This window comes from Platalea leucorodia (assembly GCF_965183815.1).
Source record: "Platalea leucorodia genome assembly, chromosome: 4".
NCBI classification, from domain to species: domain Eukaryota; kingdom Metazoa; phylum Chordata; class Aves; order Pelecaniformes; family Threskiornithidae; genus Platalea; species Platalea leucorodia.
The window spans coordinates 74,945,499-74,971,339 of NC_138826.1; the positions used below are offsets into that span (position 1 = coordinate 74,945,499).

The 25,841-nt window shown below is 40.3% G+C and overlaps 1 protein-coding gene across 1 annotated transcript; it reads right to left on the bottom strand.

The window, feature by feature from the left end:
* SLC17A8 (solute carrier family 17 member 8) lies at nt 1–24,972 on the bottom strand (the record flags this gene model as incomplete). Its single annotated transcript, XM_082308089.1, has 12 exons — nt 1–339; nt 958–1,085; nt 2,473–2,583; nt 3,878–4,010; nt 5,088–5,237; nt 6,829–6,968; nt 7,887–7,973; nt 10,802–10,889; nt 11,363–11,477; nt 16,342–16,460; nt 17,368–17,620; nt 24,830–24,972. The coding sequence occupies 12 exons, from the start codon at nt 24,970–24,972 to the stop codon at nt 1–3; spliced, it is 1,806 nt and encodes a 601-aa protein (XP_082164215.1).
* Nucleotides 24,973–25,841: the final 869 nt, after the last annotated feature.

Sequence of the window (25,841 nt, forward strand, 5' to 3'; positions counted from 1 at the left end):
TTATGACAAATCTTGAAAATTTCCATTTTCATAATGGTAAGAAGTCTGTTCTTCCATGTCTTGAGTTACTTGCTTTTGCTTTCTCCATTCCCTTCTCTGTACTTCACTGTTTTGACTGGTAGCACCATACATTTTCTTTGGACTTACAAAAGTTTCATTGTTCGTCTCTGTTTCTTCAGCTAGTTCATCCTGATCAATTATGCCACATTTCTCTTCATTGAGGTTTTCAGGGTCGGCCCATTCCTGCTTCTCCCCAGAAGCAAAGACGGCGTAGAATATCACTCCACTGTAATGCACCAGGGCTGCGATCAGAAAGACGTTTTGCCATTCTTCCCGGGTCTGAAACAACGGTGCAGGTCGCATTAAGTTTGCAGTAAAAAGAAATATTACTCTCTGAATTAGGCCATGAATTAGCACATATTGAACAGTAACTGTGATCACTGTTTGATTCCTGATGCTACAGATAGAACAATTCATGAGAGTCATTGTGAAGATTCTTTTTTTTCATAACAATGGCTAATAAAATAAAACATGGGATTTTTTTTTTTCTCACAGTGAAGTTCCTCTCTTGCATGTGAAATATTCATGGATTTGGAAATGCAGGGGTTTCTCTAACAACTAAGTTAATCTTACGGTAGATCAGTGATTGCTTAGGAACTGTATCAGGGATGTGTTGTAGAGGAGTTTCCCAAGTCCTATAAGCATTACCCAGTAGTACGGAGATATTGCGGAGACCTGGCCTCAGGTGGTATAAAATAATATCTCCCTACACAGATAGTTTATAATAGCTGAGAATCTGGCCCCTGTGGTATTGTAAAAGTGAATGTTTAAAACAAACAACAACAAAAAACAGCTGCAGAGATAAATGATGAAATGGACTTCCCAGGAAGCTTTGAAATGTCTTAACTTTTGTTGCATTACCTAATCCTTTTCCTAGAAAACATGGAGAAATGTTACCTTATGTTTTGTCATTGCACCAACAATGAGTGGGCACACCATGCCTGACAGCGTCCCCACACCGTTGGAGATTCCCATCAGAATGCTGGCGTAACGTGGGGCTATGTCTAAGTGATTCACGTTGAATCCTACGACAAATGAGAGACAACAGTCAACTATACAGCTTTGCGCTACCAGGTCAGCAGGGTTTTCTACAGCCATTCTGGCTGAAAAAGCCTGAAAAAGGTAGGAAACACCATTACCATGTATATGAGAAAGAAGGGTAGTATTTTCCTGGTGATAAAGATGGAAGATATGTTGTAACTCTATTCTTTTTCAAAACCTCTTTTTTCCCCACCTATGGGGATCATGTTGTATAGAAAATATAGTTTGTTTTGACCTCATTTAAAGTATTGGTGCTTCCCATCTTATACTGAAACAATGCACTCAGCAAACATTTTTAATTAAGGAATGAATGCCTCATGTTTGTCAAATATCTGATATCTTTTTATTTAGGTGGTAGTGTTTTTAATACATGTTTTCTGGTACTTTAAGTAGCAGTTTAACAACATGATAAAAAACCAGAATATAAACCAGTAGGAAAAATATTTACCCTTACTGTAGCGTATCTTCTGGGTACATATTTTATTAAGAAATAAAAACAAAATAGTAAAAGTCAGCTCAGATAATTATCTTGCTTTAGGTAATGAAAATTAGTCATATGAGCTATGGATGATCACAAGAAAGGATGATGAATTCCAAGTCCATGGGACTAAGTACAATAAAAAGTTGAGTACTGGGAAAATCCTGCAATAAAAATTGATTGATAGAAATGGCCTGCTATGAAATCACCTCATAACTGAGTAGCAAAACTACTTTCCATCTGCATAACCCTGAAACAACTGAAGACCAGCAGTTACTTTGCTCGTCAATTTTGCTCAATAGGTCCATCTTCTTGGCAGTCTGCTAGCTGATGGCCTTCCATCTTCATAACAAAAGGGGTTTTTTTAATAATGATGGTACTGGTGGAGCTACAAGAGTCAGTCTGAGACTGGTGAGACCCATGAAAGTGTTAGAAACAGCTGTTCTGAAGAAGGGCTGGTTATAGGACACAACAGAGAGAGGACTGACCTAGAAAGCAGAAACTGGCAGCTAGGGCTGGGAGCAGGGTTGCAACTGATAGCCTTTGAGCAACTATTCATTCCAGAGTAATTCTGTCTTTTTCCTTTTAGGGATACTGTATATGCAAGAAGAAAAGGCGGCTGACACTGTAAAAGTATATTAGAAAATAACAGCACAAAGCTGATGTAAACTGGAATCAATAAAGAGCAGGTTCTTTCAAAGCTTCAAGTCCAATGTGTGACACGTTTCATAGATAATGAAGTAAATTATTTCTGATATAGGAAGAAATAGGAAATACCCCATAAGCAGCCACATTAAGAGGAAACAGAATAATAGAAACGATGACAGTAACAACAGTGAGGATAGTAACATCACTTTTATCACTAATAGTAAAACCAATAATAAGATTCTTACCTGAAATTGCAAAGCCACTGAAGCCTACTGCTAACACCAAAAAGGAAATAGCCACGCCTTTTGTATGAGAATAGCCAACCACCAAAAGCAAGGTTGCTTCCATCCCAAAGCCTTCAAATTAAACACATAAGAATAAATTACATTTGAATTATTATTGGTTACAGAGATACCAATAAGGTCTAGCCAGAATAGCAACTTAAAATGAGACAAAATTCTTTCATATCTTATAGCTATTCTTGAACATACTTGGCATCTTTGTGGATTCACAGAAACATTTGAATATTTATTGTTTGAGAATATACTTTTTTCTCCTCATTACTATGTAAATGACCCAAGCAATTGGTGACATTAACTCACTGAGCAGCACAGGGAAACAATGAGAAAGTGACTCAGTGGAAAGCACTGAAAAATTCACAAACACACAAACGTGGTAGGGAAAGGAGAAAAATACTTCTTGCCTTAATTTTCTTATGGTTGTAGTGATTTGAGATACTCTTAGCAAATGGAGCACAAGAGCATTTTTCAGACAAGTGTGCCACCAACACAATAGGACAGCCCTGAATATCACTGGGAACTTCCAGTCTCTGCCATTACTGCAAATTAACATTTTCTAGTATGTAACATTACAGTCCTTCTGTTTATTTTTTTTGAATGCCACTGAAAACACGCCCTGAAAACACAATGACTTTGAGAATCCTTTGTGAAGATGCATAGCCAAGCTGCATGGCATCTCCAACTGCAGGCGTCTCTATTTCAGGCAGCCTGTGCCTTCCATAAATAATGTAAGCCAGGAACTGGCAGAGGAGAGCAACTCCACAGGCTATCTGGCTTGAAATTTTTGCTCTAATTTAGTATCTTCCTTACATGTAGATGTCACTGATTGTTCAGTTCAGTGACTGAACTGGAAACAAATTATTTGTGCTGAGTAAAATGAGTCTGTCTGTCCCTTGTCTTTTTTTTTACCTAACCCTTCCAGCCTAAACTTGCCAGTGGGTTCTGCTGGAAGTGGCACATGGGAACATGGCCAGTTATTGCAAGGCTGTATCCACTGCTAAAGGATCTCTCCAGCACCATGGTACATGGTTACCTTTGTCTGTTCAAGGTTGCAGGATGAGGCCTATTTGATCACACTAATCTTCTGGGCCAATCCCTATTGCTCTTTTAATTATTAACCAGGCTTCTTGCCTCCTCCCTTTTTAAAGGCACACTCATATGAGTAAGGATTTATACTTATACCATGAGGACATCTAACATCAGCTCTCCATTAAATGCTTCAGATTAACTAGCTGCAAATGCAATCTAGAGTAATTTGTCCCTTGTTACAGTTAAACATGGACCAAACTATGATATTTGCATCAGCTGCAGCACAAAATTGAAATATTGTATTTTCAGAATCCAATAGTACCTCCACAATTCATGACCTTCCTTACAGTGGTAGTGGTTAAAATCTTCCTGCTCCGTAAGAAGTCAGCTAGCTGCCCTCCAATAGGTACGATGATTGTCATGACCATGTGAGGAACTGCCGACAAAAGGCCAACCTGCAATTAGACAAATGAGTGCTTACTGCTCATGTCCTCCCTCAGGATTTAGGGGGAAGAGAATAGGAATCATACCTTTTCTTCACCTTTTCCACACCCCCACCCCCATTGGACACATTTTTATCCTGGATCCTTGTGTGGGAGGATTGCAGACCTTTCCTCTAACAGAACCTGCAACCAAGACCTAGGTGACCTTAGGATGGAGTGACCTCAGGATGGAGACTCCACAACCTCTCTTGGCAAGCTGTGCAAGTGCTCAGCATGAAAAAGTGTTTTCTGATGTTCAGATGGGACCTCTTGCATTTCAGAATGTGCTCATTGCCTCTGGTCCTGTCACTGGGCAACTCTAGCATTTATGAAAGGCAATTCAGCATAAACAAACCTATTTTGTCTTAATACCCCTGTTCTTCATCTCCATGCTGTGCTTGGGCATTCAGAGTGTCATTGCTACAACAGCATTGCAGAACCTGGGCACACTGGTGCTCCCAGACCACACAGATAACGATGATGTTTGTTATCAGTTTGCAGGATTACACTTGCTTGAAAATAATTTACAATACAGCAAGTAGTTTTTTTAAAGCAATGTTGGGAAAACTTTTCTGGAACAAATATTCTGAAGTCCTCATTCATGCTCTGAAGAGGGAGTGTAACAATACTGGCTTTAATGGAGTGGCAGTGGCAGGGAATATCAATCCATACAGAATTTGACCCCTCATTGTCAATGAAAAGTAATGAAATAAAAAAAAAAAAAAAAAAGAAGAGGATAAAAATTACCTGGCAAGTAATGCTAAACTGCCAGCACTAAACAAAATGTGCATTTCTATTTACTTACATTGTGATTTTCATGATATGCGTTTTTCTTAATCAACTCTTTCCCAAAACAACTTTTCAGTTCTTTCCTTTTCCTAATAATTTGATGCTAGCAAGCTTTTATTTCTACCAGATCACCAGAAGTATGTCATCCCAACTACTGTGAATAATCTACTATAATGACTCCAGAGAGATCGGGAGATCTCCAAACACATCACATCTCCTAGGGTGAGGTCTGAAGGTCACTGCTTCATCTCAGACATTTACCTTGCTTATTGCAAACCCAAAGACTTCTTCGAAGTAAGCAGGCTGACTTATAAGAAGCAAATAGAAGGTCCAGCTTCTGCAAAAGTTTGCCACAATGATTGCATAAACTGGCATTGAAGTGAAAAATCTCTTCCAGGGAGTACTAAATTTCTAGGAACAAAAAACAAACAAAAAAACCCAATTGAAGGCATTTTTGAGTAGGCAGAAGGCAGAATAAAGAGCCTGGTATCTTTTAGTATCTGGACTATCCAGTATATTGCATCCAATTTACACTGCAAATCACTTACAGTGCAAGTGAAAGATATCTCCTGGATTACTGGCAAAAGACAACTAGAGAAACTTTCTTAGAATAGTTAGGATTTTTAAGATGACTACTGTACTATTATTTCTCTACTTACTGAAATTACACAACATGTTCTGGAATCCTGCTGCTGGGATAACAGGATCAATAACAGAATCAAAGAAAACTAGAGAAAACCTTGTGCCATTCCCCACTTTTTGGCATGATGCAGTTTGAGACATTCCACTGAAAGGATTGTGAAAAAAGGATTATCCAAGCTAAGAAATATGTGGTAACGCAGCAACAGGCAGCTCCCTGCTTCAACCCAATTCATTTCATTCAGCAAAAAAGTCTGTGGTAGAGGATTTAATTTCTATAATTTGATTTTGGCATTTTGAGTTTCTATTTATACCTCAATACTCCATACAGGAGAAACAAAAAACACTTCTGAGCCCTATTCATTTATAATACAATTCAAATCAGAAGTTGAAATATGTAACTATGGCAATATACAGTGACATTCTTTTTTTTTTTTTTTTAAATGGTAGTTGTGTTCTACAGGCAACCATATGCCTGCGGTCGTGTGTGAACACATGGTGGTGGTTCTAGTGTCCTCTGCAGTAAAACCACTGTACAGCAAAGGGAAAACCAAGACCTGGAATGAGTGTGTGTGTCTCCAGCCAAGACCTGAGTGACTTCAGCCAAACTTCAGGAGCATGGCCAAAAGGAGAGTCTGGTACTTTATACTCTCAGAAAGGCTATTACACAAAACACGTAGAGAAAAGAGTTTGGAGTTATTTTGCTCCAGAATGTTCTAGAGTAAAAGCCAAGAAGGAACAGTTTATCAAGAAAGAGCTTTGTTTTTCACCACTAGCAAAAATGAGTTATCTAAGGAAATGGAGAGAAGTGTGATGGGAAAATAGATTTTAGTTTTACGTTTCCAGGATCTTCCAGGATCCTCTCAGAGAGAGGAGAGCAGTTTTAAAACAATGAGCTAAGCTGCTGTGAGAATGAGCAGGGCAGACACCCTGTCCTTAAGCTTTCAGAATTTCAGTCATCCTTAATATGAGCTCAAAAGGCAGCTGGATAATTTAACATCTGCAGCCAGTTTCTTATTTAGGTATTTCGATTAATAATTTTTTAGAACAAACATGATGGTTACTCAAGAGCAGGAGATCAGAGCGTGTGGTTCCCCCTCTCTCCCCAGTCCCTTTGCCTCCCTAGATCAGGGAGACCCTATAAACTGAGAGCTGAAACAGCACTATGTGTTTTGCCTCTAGCTGAACTCGTCCTGTCCAGCTGCATGAGTCTGATCCTGTAGTTTTCATAAAAGGAAAAGCCCCTAAACATCAACAGCAAACAGTTCCGCTGCTCTTATGCAGCTAATAGTATCCATCCAGTCATACACTGATCTTGTGTAAAGAGCTCACAAATTACAGCCAGAAACCCTTTTTTACTTACGCTTGCACTAGCTAGGCTAGCTCCTTCTCCGATACTTGTTTCTATATATACCCTTTCTTCATTGGTTATTGTTGGATGTGCAGCAGGGCTTTCATAGGCATGAAGCAGCCAGAACATGTACCAAACAATCCCAAACATTCCTGGAGAGGCAGGAAAAGCAACACTCGGTTTTAAAAAACAATAAAGCCACACTTCAGTATCTACAGGCCCTGAAGTTTGTTCCAAGAGCCCATTAAACAAAACTTGTGCAGAAAATATGCCCAGGGAAGTAAGAAAATATGATAACTAACTCTGTGTATATTGTATGCCTGCTTGCAAAGTGCTTGAGCATTTTGTCACTTGTATTATGTGATATGCATGAGGCGGAGAAAAGGCAGAAGCAAAGCTTTACGTGGGACCTGGGGAAGGAAAAACGCAGACCGGTCATAACATGGTCGCAGTCTGCATAAAAGAACTTCACAATCAAATTGCAATGGCAAATCTTATGGTGCATTCTGTGTCTTCAGAGAAAACCCATCTTAGCTGGTTTGCTGATGTGCAAGGCCACGTTTGAGCCAGCTCTGCCACGTACCACAGGGGAAAGCACAAGGCACCACAGATCAGCCATGAGGCTGTACCTGTGTGATGGGACCACTTTGTAAAGATGGCAATGCTTTTACCGAGGGTGGGCAGCATGGGGCAGTCGTCTCAGGGCAGAAGGTTTCAGAGGCATTTGGCTCCCCATCAGCAGCATATGCTGTAGTGTTCGCTGTTAGTGTGCGCTCTGGGACATGTATCACGTATTTGTGCTACAGAGCAACCTTTGCAACTGCATCCAACCCTGTCACTGGGTGACCATGGGCTGTAGCCTGGTCATTACAATTTTAAAACATTTTACAACAGATGATTACAAAATAAAAGCTTTCAGAAGCTGCAATAAGTAGGGAATAAATTAGAATACCCATTTGCAACCTCTTGATTCACTAGAACAACTTTCATCCATGCTTGTTACACAAGTTTAACAAAATTGCTGGCAGTACCAGTCTAGTCGCAGAGATCCTTCACGTTAAGCAACTCACCATAAATATAAAAGACTGATGACCATCCTATATACTGTACCAGCACACCTGCCAGTGGCATGGCAATCACCGCACCTGCGTAAGACCCTGAGGAGAAAAAGGATTAAGAAAACATGTCAGCTATGACTATGCACTCCAGTGCAGGTGCTCACGGGGGCAGAACTGGAGGGACACCTCTGGCTGATTGGCACCATGATTTCTTGTGAACATGGGGAATAGGATGGCTACTGAAAAATTTAGCTTGGGGTGGTGGGAAGGACTAGCCCTCACTGGTGTGGGATCACGAATCTCATTTTGCATCTAGAAGCGCTGTGCCCTGTAGGTAAATGGGATTTGCAAAGCTGAAACTGATGGTAAGCCACCACACAGGCGTAAGCTGTATGCACTGAGGTGGGGAATCCCACCTAACCCCGTGGCATATAAGGTGAGCTCCGGAGAAGCTAATGGCCCAAATTTCTGAAGCCTTCTTGGTGTCCAGAAATCCTGATGGTTGCAGATATGCTGGGAGGCTCTTGTTGTGGCTCTAGCCATGTGGCCCCACAAGTGCTGCTAGCGAAGGGGTTGTTCAGGCCAACCCTGAGTCTGTTTAACCATGTTTAGTTCATATCAGCGGCATGAACAAACAGCTGGAATAAATAGGCAAAAGTTGACAGGGAAAAAAAGGATAAAAAAGTTGTCTGTGCCAAGGTTTCTGATTGGGAAATATATAATACTGGTGAAATATATTTCTGAGTCACTTGTAGAAAGAGCTGAGTATTTAAGTGCTTGGAAAGGAATTTCGATGAAGACCCTAGGGAGAATTCATGCAATCTGGACACTTGGTTTCAGAGCAAGACAGTGCCAATGGCTTCACATGCAAGAAGTGTTGCTTTGAATTATTCTAGGACATGAGATACTTGTGGTTTTGAGAGTATTACATACTTTGTTAATGAACATTTGTTAATGCTCTACTCATTAGCAAATACTTCTCTGCAATGGTTCACAGTGACCCTTCTCCCTCGTCTCTGTATAATTCATTTTTCCTAGAGCAATAGCAAAGCCCCAGGCAAGAATACAATCAGAAAAAAACAGGAGCCTGGTTAACATGGAGTTTCCTAATTTTTCCACTGTTCTTGTGCACCTTTCAAGTACAAGAATTGGTGATCTGCAGCCACAAAAATGGGTGCTGAGCTGCAGGATGGATTTTTCTCTACCTGGTGCTAGGATTTCAAGGAGAGAGCATTGAGGGTGGAGAGGCTTCTTTGGTCTGTTCTACAGAAAATGGAATGATCTAAATAATCACTAAATCCTGGAGTCATTTGTAGTAAAAATAAAATTCCCATAATATGAAAAGCTGCTTTTTGTTTACTCGTGTTTCACTCCCCCTTTTACCCTTTCTCCTGTATTTTAGTGCTGTATTTTCCCTAGCCTTTCAGTTCCACTGCTGATGGGCAGACTGTTTTTTCCTGTGAATTTACCTTTTCTATTGAATATTCTCTCTCAGACATTCATCTTCAGCTGGCTTTACCCCACCACCTTCATTTATTTTCACTATTTTCTCTTCCACTTTTCCCAACTGCTTACTCTTCAAAGTCCTACTATTTCTGATTTTTCTTCAGTGTTTTTAGACATCCACTCACCATTCCAATTACCCTGTTACAAATGGGAAAGGACACACCAAATACAGATGATAAGGGTGTCTTAGAGGATGGGAAATGACAGAGTGAGTTAACAAGCAGGGCCTTTTCCTTCACTGCCAACACAGTGCATTTGAAATTACAGCAGAACCATTCCTGCTCTGCACTCTGCATATCTGGACCTTTTAGGGTACGAAAGCAGAGTGAGTACATTTGGATTATGCCTTATCTTCCTTACATTTAGCCATCTACCTAAATCCAACCTGGAGCTGGTAAGGAGATTCTAATATCCACAGTTTTCCCTGGAATTAGCAGATAATTGAAGATTGCAGGGTTACCAGAAGAAGAAGACAACATTAGGTAGGAGAGTGTATGGGGGGGGGGGCAGCTCAAACTAGACCTTGGGAAAGAGCCAGACAGTTATAACACTCACAGTACTCTTTTCCGGCAAGAACCTGAGGTAGCACAGAGTGACCTGTGTCACCTCTTTTCAAAAACTGCTACCCAGAGGATGGAATTAAAAGAAGGAGGAAAAAAAAAAAAAAAAAAAGCGTTTCCTCTTCATTAGTGTGGCTGTAAGTGAAAAGAGGGTATCTATCTTCCTTGAAGAACAAGGTGTAAAACCTGAGTATTTTTCCTGCTCCCTGCTTCATAACAAGGTTTAAGGCTCTTGCCAAAGGCTAGAAACATTCCAAAGGGAATGAGACAGTTTGATTTCTCCCATCTTTCCACTGGGTTCCTCTCCTCAAAGTCTTCTGAAATTTCCCACCAGCCATCTTCCAGAAGGCCAGCTGTCAGCATTGGAAAGGGACCCAGAGAAGAGAGCAAAGTACAAGCCTGATCATAATTCAAAACAGAGTAAAGCAGAACAGCCAGTGGCAACAAGTTACATCACCTCCACTGCAGTATATTGAGCAGCCAGCCTAAAGTACTCAAGTCCTTTCAAAATTATTTTTTAAATGCATGCTTGATTAGGAGAGTCAATTCAATACGTATAATAAATGGAATCCCTAAAGATGGAGCAAATGAAAAAAAACAAAAGGTGTGATTTCTCTCATCTGACACCTCTAGACCCATTTTAGTTTACTAGGAGAGTCATTCTGAGGGCTGGCTTTAAATCATAAAATGGTGACAAAAAAGACTCTCAGGTTCCTGAGCTCAGAGTACAAGCTGAATGGGTATGTGGGCAAGTACAGCAAAGGGCAGAGGGTTTGCATTTCTCTTTTAAATCATTAAATGAATAAAATATGTCTAATAGGAATATGTACTTACGTAAGTCGTATAAGCCTATCAACTTACCACAGAACGATGTGGTGGCCAACCTGCTTCTCTCCAGTGGAGGAGCCCACTTACTCCACATCCCGTGGCAGGCTGGGTAGGTGACGCCCTGGCAGACATTTCACACATCATGTGATTTACTTTCACTGCATTCCTACTTCAAGCAGTTGCTGATACTGTCCAACCTGTCTAGCTGTTTGTCACCGTGGAATGATGTAGGAAAGGTTAGGTAAGCCTGGAAGAGCTCTGTTGTTTGGGTATGAAGATGTCAAACCAATTTGGGTAATCACTTAAATGGTAATGTGTTCTGGGGTATAAACACTGTTTAGTACATGCAGTGGATGGCACAAGGAAACTAAAATAGCTCAACCTGCAGCACCAGAAACCTAAACTTTTTATTTCCTTTTAAGTAAACTTAAAAATATAAATCGCTATGATTAAAAAATTGTCATCCTAAAAAGGAGCAACAAGTAAAAATGTAGATTGATCAGAAAACCTGACCAAAAGATCTTATGACTTTTTAGAGCCAACTCTCCAAAACCAAATGATGTATGAAAGCACCAAAATGGTGAGTGTTCCTACCTCCACCAGACCTTGCAGAATCCTTACAAGCATCACACAGCCATAATGCACTCTTGCTGCAGAAGGGATGAACATGTTCAGTGTAGATGTTAGAAAGATAGCTGCTCCAAATACCCTATGGAAAAAGGTAACATGAAAAGGAATACACTTATTGTCTACTTTACAGAAGCAAAGCTTCTCTCAGGTACAGTTGCAGAGACAATCACCTTACATACCACCATCTCACCAACCCAAATATTTGTAAAGTCCCCTTATTGGCAAAAGGGGGTAAATCCCCATATGGTCAATACATTTTCTTCTCTGAATGGAACAGAAGTTTTATACATACTTAAACAAAGGTGCTGGATTTTAATTTGTATCATCAGAGGAATAGACATGGGTGTTGGTACTTGAGGCTAAGCTGTTTATGAGAGTCCTCACCTGAGAGCAACAAAGCTGGTGAATGGTCTAGAGAACAAGTCCTGTGAGGAGCAGCTGAGGGAACTGGGGTTGTTTGGCCTGGAGAAAAGGAGGCTCAGGGGAGACCTTATCACTCTCTACGACTACCTGAAAGGAGGTTGTGATGAGGTGGAGGTCAGTCTCTTTTCTCAAGTGGCAAACAATAGGACAAGAGGAAATGGCTTCAAGTTGCACCAGGGGAGGTTTAGATTGGATATTAGGAAAAATTTCTTCACCAAAAGGGTTGTCAAGCACTGGAACAGGCTGCCCAGAGAAGTAGTTGAGTCACCACCCCAGGAGGGATTTAGAAGATGCGTAGATGTGGTGCTTAGGGACATGGTTTAGGGGTGAACTTGGCAGTGTTAGGTTTACAGTTGGATGCAATGATCTTAAGGGTCTTTTCCAACCTAAATGATCCTATAATTCTCTGATTAGTAAGAATGAGCTGTACTTAACTGATTAGGTTTCATATATCTGAAGCCTCAGGCTTCCTTTCTGTGCGAGGAAAGGGGTTCAATAGCTGTGTCATGCATTCTCAATATCAAGGGTTCATTCCCTCAGCATCTGTGGAAGCTGATATGCATGAGGATCCCCTCTAAGATCCTGTTACAGCACTGAAAAACTGGCAGTAGGGGTTCTCCACAACTGCCAAGCACCATTTAAATTGAATGGATTACTGCTAATCCTCAGTAGTTTACTGTCTTCTTTGTGTTGTCTGCAATTCAAAGCAACCATGCGTGTCTCCCTGCAGACTTCTTTTGTGTGGGAGATCTTTCATTCTGCAGATAGAATGTTGCAGCAGTTGGTGGCCCTGGGGACCACAGCATTTAGGAGATGGGAGGTCAGCCCAAAGCTGCCCCATCTTGCTCCAAGACTCAAGGTGACACCCTGAGAATAAAGCAGTCCGTTTTGTCAAAGGCCCTCAACTCCTAGCTACACTGATGTTAGCTAGCAGCACGCTGCTATTAGTGGACCATCACTCATGTTCCTTTTTCAAGCTACTGAAATTCAGTGACGTTTAACAAGTTTTGAATTGTCTTGTTATGCATGTGGCATTTCAAAAAGACAGATTAAGCTTCATTTTGATATATGAATGGTATTAGACAGACATTTGATCTGAAATCATATGATTTGGACAACAGCAGTATTTCTCTCCCTTTTGATTTTTCTGCCAAAGACATACACAGGTCTTATTATGCATAGCTGTTTATCATGCTCCACTTCAAAATATTTAAAAACTTTTAAAACCTTTTGTTGCCATTCTTTTCTTCTTTTTTTCTTAAATAAGGATTTCAATTGTTTCCATTTCAGTCTCTTTTGAAAACTTATTCACAGGAAATGTATGTCACCTCAGTTTTTTAATCTAGGCTTATTATTCACAGTAGGATTAATGGTAGTATTATAGCACGAAGAATCTACAGTCAGAGATTAACACTGTTTTATCTAAATTCTGTACACCTATTGACAAAAACAACAGTCCATGCCTAGAAAGCTCATAATCTGAATGACAAGAAAGAACTCAACAGATGAACACAAAAGCAAAGAGGCTGGGTAGGCTGGTGGAGGGAGGTGACAAAGGAACGGATTTGTATTTCATAGAATCATAGAATCATTTAGAAAGTGGTCTGAAATTCTGAACTGGAATGCAAAGCCTATGATCATATCTTGACATTTAGGAGACTGCTTTCAAAGCCAAGTAAACATTTAGCTGAGAAATAAGTATTAGCTCCCTGTTATGACTGGGGAAGAAAAGAGTTTTGCACCTTGCTTCCTTGCCACTAAGAGAAATATCAGGTCTGTTATCATATCACTATTGACAGTCTTGGGGAACTACAGCAAATTATGTAAATGAATAAGTACGTGAAAGAATAAGCCATAAGAAAGAGAACATATTTAATTATCCAAAGAGCTGGCTCTGAAGACTGAGTTTCCAATCTCTGCTACTTCATTTAGTAAGAAATCCTAATATGCCTAGGTTGTAAATGCATCATTTCTACTGAGTTAGAACCAGTCACACTTCTGCTACTATTTAAGAGGGTGAGTAGTGTTTCCACAAAGAGCCAGCATCTTTCGAGCAGTTCACTGCCATTTATCCCAAAGATGGTGGTCACCACCATGACTAAAAATATTCCAGTTCTGTTCAATTCATTTGCATATTCTTCTCTCCTCACTGCTGTGATCCCCAGCCAGCTGCCACTTTGGGATCCAAACAGACTTCTTCAGCGACGGACGACTCTGCCCAGCAGGGTGCTGTTACTGAAAACCAATATCAGGAGGTGCCTTATGTTTCATGTATCCTTGTTGCCACCAAACAATGATGAAACTACGTTTGGATGCATGTTTGAGGATAAGCAGCAAGTTAAAGGGATATTGTCACTAAATGATTCACGAACTTCTTGGTGGAATGCAGACCTACACAAATTTGGACGAATGTATAAAGCAAATTACGTGGTGTTAGATAGTTTTGGTGAAAAAACATAAAGCACTCAATATTTCCAGCTGTTCTGAGATCCATTGGAATCCCTCATTATTACAGATAACTATTTGCATTAGAGAAGTGCCTGGGGCAGGGGCGTCCATGTATGTTCAAGGTTGCACAGTGCTGAGCAGGATTTAAACAGGTGACAAAAGAGTCTGTACCTAAATCTATAATGTCAATAATAGGATAAAATAATACATATCATTGCCAGAGTGCAGCTGGGACAAAAGAAAACATATTTGTCTTTCTAGGGGGAGTGGGTTCACGGACTGGCCCCAGATCTCCTGCCTTCCTGCCCTGTGTCTTGGCAAGTAACCCCTCTGAAACAGAAACTCGGCACCACTGGTGAATCTACCCAAGCTGAAATTGGTTGGGTAAACAAGGAATAAAGGAAAAATTTGGTGTTAGCCAGACCCATGAATCCTATTACTACAAACAGAAATTCTCTTTGAGCCCAGTCTTTGGGATATTGTTGCTCCTCAGCAAATCCTACTCCTAAATCCAATTATGATAGTCAAATCCATAATTTTATGTTGTGTTATAGTATTAGGTTGAGTCTGAAAGTCTCATGGGGACAGAAATATAGCTTTCTGTGCATATGCACAACACATACCTAAGGAAGTAGTCAGCTGACAGAATACATTGAGTTACAGTGTAAACATGGTTGATTTTACTGTTTGCAAGAAAATTAAGGAAAGATAAGCCAAATTAATAATATGCTGAATTATTCACCCATCTGTGTTTTGGGGCCCTTCTGGTGCAAAAGCTGGTGGCAAGACTAAAAAGGCTGGAGAAATTATTAAGCTTAGCTAATTCGTTTGGCTTATTAAGCAGATGGAAAAATACTCTGCTTAGGCACTTTTGCATGGTAGAGAAATTAATAATTGAGGATGCTAGTAGTTTTGAAGAAGCAGTGCAAACTGAACTCTGAGTAACTTTTGGCTATGGACAGAGGGGAGTTGGGACTGAACTTCTGGGCAATTCTATGGGATGACTCTGTCCTGGAGTCATTTCCATAAGGGCATATGGCTGGGAAGAATTCCCAGGCAGTCTTGTAACCCCTATAGCTCTTTGCAGAATGCAGAGAGCAAAATACTTTGATTTGGGGCAAAACAATATATAACTAGTCTTAAAGACCTTTTCCAATTCTGCGAGTGTTTGTAGATAAGTCATGTCTTGTTTGCAGAGAATGAAACGAGTACCAACCGTCTTTTTTATCTGTAGATCCCAAATGCCCTTAACATGCACATCTCATGAGCTCATTCACAACCAGCTCTCTTCAAACAATCTCCCTCTCTCTGTTGTGATCATATTGCAAGTTCTGAAGACTTTTTGAAGTAAAGCCCAAAACCAAAACCAAAGTTAGCTTTGGCAAAATTAGCTACTTTTCTTACTTTCGTTTTCAAAAGCAGTTGAATTAAAAAAAAAAAATCAGCCCAGTTGAATTAAAAAAAAAAATATGAGCATGGAAGAAATCTGTATAGATGCTCAGAGTTCACCAAACAGAAATCATGAAGCTCTATTAGAAATTCTAGGCAATCCAAATTACAGACAGTCAGTACTGTATCCAGCCGTGGCAAGGATATCCATGTGCATGAGGATGGATTTGTGTCTTTAGAACATAAATAGTTCTGTAATTCCTACATGCCCAGCTTCAGTCCACAGGGAATTTTTAAAGGAGAAAAGTCAAACTTGGTTGGAATTTTTTTGTTTGGTGTTAAGTTGAGCTAAAAAGCACTATGCAACTTCTGAAAGACAAATGCTACAATCATTGTCTGAAGCATTAGGTGTGATTTTCCTAACACTCTCCAGAAAGCATTATTGTTTAGAGAAGAAATGTGTAAATATTTGAGATGAAGAAGATAAATTGGCAGAACCAGCAATAGACCTGTAATGGAAATATGGTCTCATTTTTGGTTATAGACTAAATACTGCATATTCCGTTTCAGATGTGTATTCCTGAAACACATTAATTCACTATTTTGGTAATCATCATTTAAACAGTGTAACAACACAGTCATCAGTCTGTAAAGCTTAATTCTTTTGATTATTGTTTTCTCACCTGTTAGCAGCCAATTTGTTTGAGATGAACCCTCCTGGAATTTGTGTCACAATGTAACCCCAGAAAAAAGAGCCATGAATGAGTCCCACTGTCTCTGGATCCCAGTTGAATTGGGCTTTCTGTAAAAGAAACAGAAAAAATGCTGTAAGATGAAGCATACTTATTGTAAGATAACCACTGTTTGGAAGTCACTCATCCTCCAAATCAAGGCAGTCTCTTTACATCGGTGTTGCTGAGCTTGAATCCCCCCAGTTAAGGTAAAAGGATGTCGGATTGCCATTTGAGATTACCACTTTTGCTCTTAGCTTTCAGTCAGGTGGATAGGAGGGGGGAAAGGTTTCAGCCAGAGGGCAGCTAATGCTGGAGCTTCATCTTTGCCACTTGTCACTGCTTTCCCCTGGGCTGCTTAGTCCTGAAACATTGCATTGAACCTGCAGTTCCTTGGGTGCATTGTTAAAGGTTTGTAGGCATCTGCTTTGAAACACATGCCATCGACTGCAAATTTGAAAATAGCTTGGCACCTACATCCAAATACATCTAGACAGCAATCCACATTGTCAATAACCTGTAAAAACCTGTTGCCTTATTGCCAGTGACTACTTTAAGGTCTTGAAAGTCATCTACTGATCTGAATAGAGTGAGGGCAGTGCTACATACAGCAATTAATCATTCCTTCTGTAGCAGCATCAGAGCGCACTTCCCTGAGAGACAGTAAATAGCAAAAGCTTCTGCCACCACAACAAAATCTGTCTACAACTGAAAGATCAGGGATCGGATAGACATGCAAGTCAATTCAGTTCTCATTTCTGTTACTTACATCCTCTGTGACATTGCAAATCCTCGGATCTTACAGATTTTTAATGTGATTTAGAGACCTAAATAGGAATTAAGCCCCTACACATGTATGTGAATCCGGATTCACGTCTCTAGTTTTGATCTATGTATATAGAGTACTTCAATATGTGGCACTTTGATGATTTTGCAACGGGGTCCACTCAGAACAGTGAAAGGAAGATGTTTTCTCACCTGCAGCTCTGGTTTTCCATTAACATAAACAGTGTTATTGTTCACCATTTCCACGATGGCAACACCCAGGTTGCACCTAATTCCAAAGGAGATGCAAAAGCCCAGACCACTCATTATGGCAATGATGTAGCGCTTGGGCAGCCCGCAGCAGTGGCAGTCGCACGGTGCCGGCTTGCGGGTGCTTGCCTGCACAGGCCGCCCCTCTTCCGTCAGCTCAATGTGATCCTCCTCTACGTTGGTGCCATCGATTTTCCTAAATGGATGAAGAAAGAGAAAATGAAAATGCCTTACTGTCTCAGTAAGATTTGCTGAAATGTAGATGGGCGGTTACGTGCTCCAGTCAACTGCTAAATCATTTCCTCGCGAGGCATTTGTCTCTTGGTTGTGTGATGAGTTAATGCTGGGCAGGCTTTGAAAGGTTAGCATAGCCTGCACTTTTTCATGAATGACCTCTGAAGTTTGTAAATCCAAGCCACCTAGCCAAACAGCTAGCTGGAACAATGTTCACAGGCTATTCATGAGCTAAATTGAGCTCTGTTGTGCTAAATTCTGCAGGTAGTTAGGAAAATATACGTATGAAGAAATTCATCATAATTTCTAATTAGACCCACTAAGCAGACCTGGCAGTAGGTTTTAAGAAAAGGGCAAATACAGTACAAAGCATGGTTTTGCTCAGCCCAAAACTCCCCGTGAATTTGTTTTCACTTGTGAGACAAAAATCAGAGCTAGACTGAAGAGGAGAAGAGGCTCTGGTGTCAAAGCACCTACTTAAGATGTAAAAGAGCCAGGCCCAGACTTTCTCTGCCTGAAGGGATTTGAAGCCACATGTCCTCTCTTCTCTGAAACATCCTCTCACCACAAGGACTTAGGTCATTGCAAAGGGAAGCCCCGCAACTCCTATTGTTGAACATATTGAACTTTTGTTTAAAACACTTAATATTAAATGAGATCTGAAGGAAGGCAGGGACTTTCTGGGCTGTTGATTCACCAATCCTCAGCAGCAGAGGCTGAAAAGGCATTGCCTGCATCAAATTTGGTGTGGCAACTGCAGTGCGATTGAGAGGAAACGGGAGGAAAGGGGCCAGGGATGCGAGCTCTCCCATTTACTCGGGATAGGGGCAAATGGTACCCAGCCACTTCAGCCTGTGAGAGGCTGCCCACCAGCTACCAGCTGACATGGGAGGGCAGCTCCTCCGGCTTTGCGTATCCGGCCTTTCCTTTTCCTATAAACAATCCAGTTGAGAGATTCATATTAAACAAAATGGCACTTCCATGTCATCTGGAATTGCATGATAGCGCAATTAAAAATTAATTTGGTCTCCCAATCTGATTTGCAGATATCAACATCCTGTGCTGCAGGACCAGGGAATGTCTCTGGTAGAAGAGGTGAGGCCAGAAAGAACTGAACACGGTTAAATACTTCCTTTCCTAACATTAACTTCCAATGCCTTTGTTTTAAATGCAAAATATGAATTTTCTGACATGCTGAAACACTTAAGCACGTGGTTAGCTGTGAACACATGACTAGCCCACTGAACACGACCCGCGAGCTTAAGGTTAATACTAAAGGATGGCCTCGATCAGTAGTTACATTACAAAGCCTTTCAGTTTTGGCATTGCCCTGAAGCAGTGAGCTCAGGATCAAGGTCCTTTTGTGTCTGCCATGGAGTTACTCTCAGTACTGTGAAAATATGAACAGTTACTTAATTTAAAGGAAGCTCAGCTTGCCATGTAAGATGATGAAATGATTTCATTCACTCTTTTCTGATAAGGAGTAACTTATTTCCTTCTTTCACACATCTGGCTGAATGTGTTTGAATTCTAATGCACTTCAGTCTTCCATATAAAAATTGGCTATAAAGAAATGTTGCCAGAGCATATATGGATGGGCTACACTTGGCCAACCTACACAGCATCTGGTTGGGTTTTTTGGGAGAACAGTGCTGGTTTAATCACAGCTTTCTCCAGTTGCTGTAAATCTAATGTACTACCCATAATCTAGCAGATAATACTCTATACTAGTGGTTTTGCAAACATAGGTGGTAAGTATGGCTTGCTGGGGTGCCATATGAAATGTCACTTTCCAATATGAAATTTCACTTAAAAATCTCAGCATTTCTGGCTTTACAGCTACAGGCTAACTGGTGCATCATTTACTATTTACTCCTTTTTACATCGTATCATCAAACGGTTACTCCAGCCTTATTCTAAGCAACAAGAAAAAAAAAGTATGTTACAGTCCATCACCTCACATTTCCATGAAACTTTTGGGCCAGAAGGGAACCCCAGGGATTATTTGATTTAACTCCTTGCTCAAAGCAGTGCTAACTGCAACGTTAGATCATTAGCTCATTGTCAGGCTGGAGGGAAGGCTTTGCATTAAAACAAGGTAACACAGGAAATGTGATATTACTCTGGTGTTATTGAAGGTGATTGAGATCTTATGATTCACTGACAGGGAAACAGCATTTGTTAGTGAAATGAAAGTACAGAGAGTAATGCAGTCAGGCACTTTAAAAAAAAGACACCATATATTCCATGCTCTCTATATAGGTAGGTGTAAACTGAATAAAATATCAGAAATAAAGACCTCAGGAAGTGAAAAGACAATTGAATAATTATTTTGTAGGGCTGTTGTCATCTCAAAAGAGTTATTAACAAACCAAAAGAAGTAATTTAATTGTCTTCCTCTAACATAATCTAAGATACTGATTGAATTAAATCAAAGCACAGTTCCTCAAATTTTTATACCTCTACCAGGCTCTCTATTTATTAGAGAGACATTAGACTTTAATTGGTGCATTATTTTGGGCAGCTGGCAAAGATTATACACATCATGCAAAGCCAAAACATCTATTCCAATCTGGACATTTTCAGCCGGCTGTTTCACATAAGCATGAAAACATTCTTCTGCTCCAAATTCACTGTTAAAAGTGGTGAGTCAGGACTAGCACTATGGGCCAACAATGCCTCTGCGGAGAAATTAATTGTTTTGCTATTGTATTCAACTACTTATTAATAAAAGCAGGTTGAGGACTGATCCATGACCCCAAATTCACACCGTATTTTTCATACCTGCAAAGCTTAACATTAACCCCTCTGTAGCAGATTTTTCTTGGAGGAAACTGTCTTGCAATAGCAGTCCAAATGTGGAGCTGGGATGAAGCATTAGCAGGGCACACGTTCACAGAGCCAGTGTTTGACCTAGCTTTTTGGCCTTATTTTGTTGAACAGGTGTATAATGAAGGTGTGACGACTCCATGAAAAGATGAGGAACGCATCTTCCAATGATCTGTGTATTTTTGTAGCACCATTGAAAATTTTCACTTGTTGTACACCAATGATATAGAAGAAAACTGCTTCAGAGCCAAGGCTCTCATCTAATTAACTGACTAACACAGGAGAGCATTTTGCGGCATGGGAAATGTTCAGTCCTTAAATCAACCTGTTTCCTTTTTTCAGCAAACGTACAACACTTGGCAAGTAAGAAATGCTAAGCTATTTGAAGATATCTGTGCCCAAATGTCATAATAACTGTATACAAAACTTCTGTTCTTTATTGAATGACTTTGCTCTGGCATATACAGAGTTTTGGAAGAATGAAAGAAATTTCAAAAATTCCCATCAGTAATAAATAAAATCCCTAGAACACATATGTATTCACCAATCTCTATTTATGGGATTTTAGCATAGGAATTAGTTATTTCTTCAAATGATAGAGTAGGTGGACTAGAATCATACCATTTCATTTCATTTGATTAAAAACACATAGATTCTTCAATAATGGGCAAATGTTAATACTTGCCGCGTGTTAGAACACATTCTAGAATAACTTTTACCAGATATTACAGTCTTTCACAGGCAGCTGCAGCACAATCATACACAATGTTCAAACCTCACACCTACAAATCCAGCATCAGTCACCACATGCAACAATTATTGATGATCCTGGCATAGCTTCAGAAACCTACACAGTGACTACTGAAAAATATTGAAAAGCAGATACAATCTTCTGAGATCTCATTTACTCTCTGGTGATTTGCCCAGGTGAAAATTGTCCACACCAAATCCTTCAATTGATGCATTGGTACAAATCCCAGTACAAACAGGCAAACCCTCTTAAGTCGCTCGGTGCATCGGACCTCTCCAGCTGGTTTCTTGCATGAAACACAAGCTGTGTCTCAAAGGTACGCACCAGGGGACTGCATCTCACAGGTGCCGTGCTTCCAGGCTGCAGGGCAGCCCCGCAGTGTCTCCTCAGCACAGCCTCAGTGCACTGGAGGGATGCCCCATGGGTGCTCCAGCGCAGTGCTGCACATGTGTATTGTGCCCTTCCACTAACACTGTTCTACAAGGGGCCTTGCACGACTCACAAGACAAGCCGAGTCTGGACACCCCACATTGTGTTCACAGTGCTGCATCGTCTGTGGTGCACTAAACATTCTGTACTTGTGTGCAAAAGTAAAATTTGAGAGGAATAAGGCTATGATCCAGCACAGGTGGAGGAGCCCTGTCCAATGCAAGGGTATATCACCCAGCTTCAAGTTGCAGTTTTTAGCAGTTTAGGCTGTCTAATTCATCAAGAGGCATCTGCAGCAACCAGAGCTACACCTATCAGGGCCCAGACTACATACAGCAGCTGTGTGACATGGCCTATACAACTTTTCGCATTAGCAGCAACATTATTGAGTTGTAAACCCACTTAGTCACTTCCCACTTTATCAATAAGCCCACAGTTGCTGTTAGCTGGTCCAAGACTCCTGAAATCCTCAGAGTAGGCAGAGTCTGAGATTTTACTTTAGTTCATGAATTTTTCTTTGACTACACTAAGTTCACAGAAGGCCCAAAGTGTTGGTGCATGCCAAAAAGCTCTGCAGAAAAAGCTTTCTTTTCTGGGAAACTTATAAGGCTTGCAGAGCCCCAGCTCTGATATTCATTCACCCAAGCCTTGAATCCTCTAATTTTTTTTTTGGTGCCCCACTGTATTTAACTAATCAAGAACAAACCCAATTTTGCATAAAAAATTATTTTTACAAAACATCTAATACATTTTCTAAAACATCTTCTAAAATCGCACAGATGAAACCACTGGCAACAGCCTAAAGAAAGGATGCCTCTTGAGTCTCTCCAGATCAGTCCCCTTTGCCTCGCTTCCAGGATCCAGCTACACTAAAGTAACCTCCTGTGGGCAGACTCTTGTTTTGCAGCACCCACAAAATAATTTGAAGTTGCTACACACCTGTGAGGAGGCAGTAAGTTGCTTTATGCTGCTTGTGCTTTAGCACTTGAACTTGTCTGTGGACAATCGCTATGGAGCAGCCGGTCTCTGGCAGCTGGTCTTGCCAGCCACTGGCTTCTGGATCTGCTCTGTTGTTTGCAAGGCAGAGGAAATGTGGTAGGAAGGCATAGACGTGTCATATTTACCAAAGTTAAAAGTATTTTTCTACCCACTTTGCTAGTTTTGATCCTACATCAACACACGGCAGTCAGTGAAATCACACTTGGAGACCTAATCAAGTATGCACATTAATATAATTAATCACCTATCAAATGCTAGAAGAGAAAACAAATTCTTTGGTGATTAACACCATATTAAGGCCAATTGGATTGGATTGGATGAAGAGCAAAGTCGAGGTTGCAGCTGGTACATAGACATATGTACCGTCATGTAAAAATAGAAGTGTACGCTCTCATTTGCAGGCTAAGCTGTAGAGAATGAAGTTCAAGTTAAAAACATGCACGTTTCAGTCCTTACAGAAACCTTCATACATGACTGACTATTTCCTAAGAGACCGCTCAACTTGCAGCAATTCTTACTTAGATCTGATTGCAGACATCATAGTAAAAAAAACTTTTATTGTTTGGATTATTTCCTCCACTGACTAGTGCATCTAAGAAAGGCACTGGTATACATATGTTTAAAACAGAAAAGAATTAAAAGTCCAGCAAACTTTCGTATATCTCAACTCAGATTTGGTTTGGTTTGATTCAGTAGCAATGTTGCTGAAGTTGGGTGCCAATACTATTGACTATGTAGGAACCAGCATGACATCCTTGATACATGGCTACAAGAGGAGAGCAATCTGGATAATTTAAAGTTTGCATACCATTTCCACGTAGCAAACCCAGTGTACTGCCACATCACATACTCACTAAATACAAACCCTACATGTATTTGGTCAAATTGGCCAGCAGAGCCCACAGCAAAGGGAATTTATGATTGAATAAATGATTTACTTTTAACTTGATGCTTTAAAAGGAAAACGGAATCCCTGGAATTAATGTAGAGTATCATAAAAGTAAAAAAAGCAAAATGTCAGACTTCATCTATAATACTGTAAATGAAGAAAAGTTAAGTTGAAACTCTGTGGAACACAAATACTCTGTTCACATGGTATAGAAATAGTGTAACTGGCAATCTACCAGTGCATATTAGTAACTTCTTTAAAAGTGTACATGCTTATTTTCTTGCATATACATGCTGTAGTATAATACATGTAAATTATTATCCATTTTCTTGTGATTAAAGGTATGTTTAGATGTGCCAATATCTCGACTCAAAATAGCATTCCCAAAAGAAGGTAACGGCATGGATATGAAAGCAAATATAATTCAATCACTAAAAATACATTCAGTTAAAATGTTGGCCTGATCCATACAAAGATTTAAAACACTTAACACCAAGCATGCAAGAAATGCCACTGAACGCTCTGGCTCTCATCTATTGATTATACAAATAAATGTTGTCAGTGGCCATTACTAATAGAAATAATCTTCCATTTAAATGAGAAATCTCTTTCCTTTTATGAAGCTGGTCATTTGTTACATCATATTTTCATTTATAAAAGAATAAAAATCTTTCAGTTTGTTGTTTCAGAAACTGTCAGATTAAGATAAAAATCTTTAATCTTTTTTCTCTTTTTTGCTAGCAAACAGCTGCTTCTCCTTTTTCTCTTTCTGATTTGTTAGTCTCAGTAAAAACACACATACACATCTCTACTTAATACATTTTCTCTTACTGATTTGGAACAAGATTTTTGAAAAAGCCCCTGTAATTTAAGATCATTAAGTCTAATTTCAAGAGTGGCATCATTTGGGAGCATTAATTCCCATTAAATCATCAGTTTTTCTCATGCAAGCTAAACCACAGAATTATTCACATTTAATTATTTAAAAGTTTTTTTTTTAATTAAAACACTTTTTCATGCTCTATTTTATAACTTATTTTCACCTTTTTTTGTTTAATATAAATATTCTATCAATCATCTATAGTCATATGCTGTTGTAACAGTGCTCCTTTTACATCTTCTGTCTTGCAGCAAGGTGTCTCTCACTATCTGAACTCAGATATTAATTTTGCAACTCTAAATTCTGTTTTATGTTTATATATTTTTCTATACTTCATTTCTTTTTAATATATTGAACCAATGGACCTGTCTGGGAATTTTCTGTTGGATTTTACCTTCTCAGATTCCCCAGCGAGTCACTAACGATGTTCTTCACCTCTTCCTTTCCTGGGTTAAAAAATCTTTCCTTCAGTGAACTGAACCCTTTGAAAGGCATTTTGTCTTTCTTCTTCAGTAAATTCCTTATGTTAACAAGCATTCACTTCTGCTGTCATATTTCCTGATGCCAGCTCAGGAGCCTCTGCCAGTCCCCTCGGTGGCCTCTGCAATAGCAACCAGTTGCTCAAGAAAGGAGCATAGAAAAAAAAAAAAAAAAAAAAAAAATCAAAACAGATCTTCTAAAGCCAGAAAGTCAGCTGGGGAGAGCTCTGGAGCAAAACCCCCTCAGAAGCGCTCAGGGACTCGGCGGTGCACTTGCAGCAGCTCTGCTGTGCATCCGTGCAGGGTCGGGTACCTGTACAGGGGCAGCTAGTCCGGAGGCTGCAGCTGGCGAGCTGGAGGTGCTGCCGGTGGCCGATGTCCCTAGGCAGGATGCTGCTGCCTGCACCAGGGGCGAACCTCAGGCTGGCTCGCTGGGGCTCATCCTCAGTGCCTGCCTCCCTCCCTCCCTCCCCTGCCTCTTTCACGGAGAGATCCCGTGCAAGGTGGTGCTATAGTAACAGACACAATACCTGTCCTCAAGCCACTCCAGTTCATTAATAAGACCTCATCTATGGCAAGGGCAAGAAGTTTATTAAACATTTATGAGTCCTTTCTGCAGGGAGGGAATTATTGCAAGCTACAGTCCCCATTCACTATGTACCCGCTGCCCAGAGGAGCCCCTCTACCCCAATGCACCTGCTGGTTTGAACCCAGAGCCACCTTCCCCAGCCTGGTCATTTATTATTGATATTCCTGGGCCCTTGGGCAGACAGATGCAGAGGTGCATTGGTGCGATGTTGTTTGAATAAGCAATGAAAGACCGGCTATAAATTGAATGTATTGCATTTTTGAAACACAAAGTGGCTGAAAGAGGTGAACCAGTCCAATTCAACGTGACTTCATGACAATAACACACTTTTCCTAGCA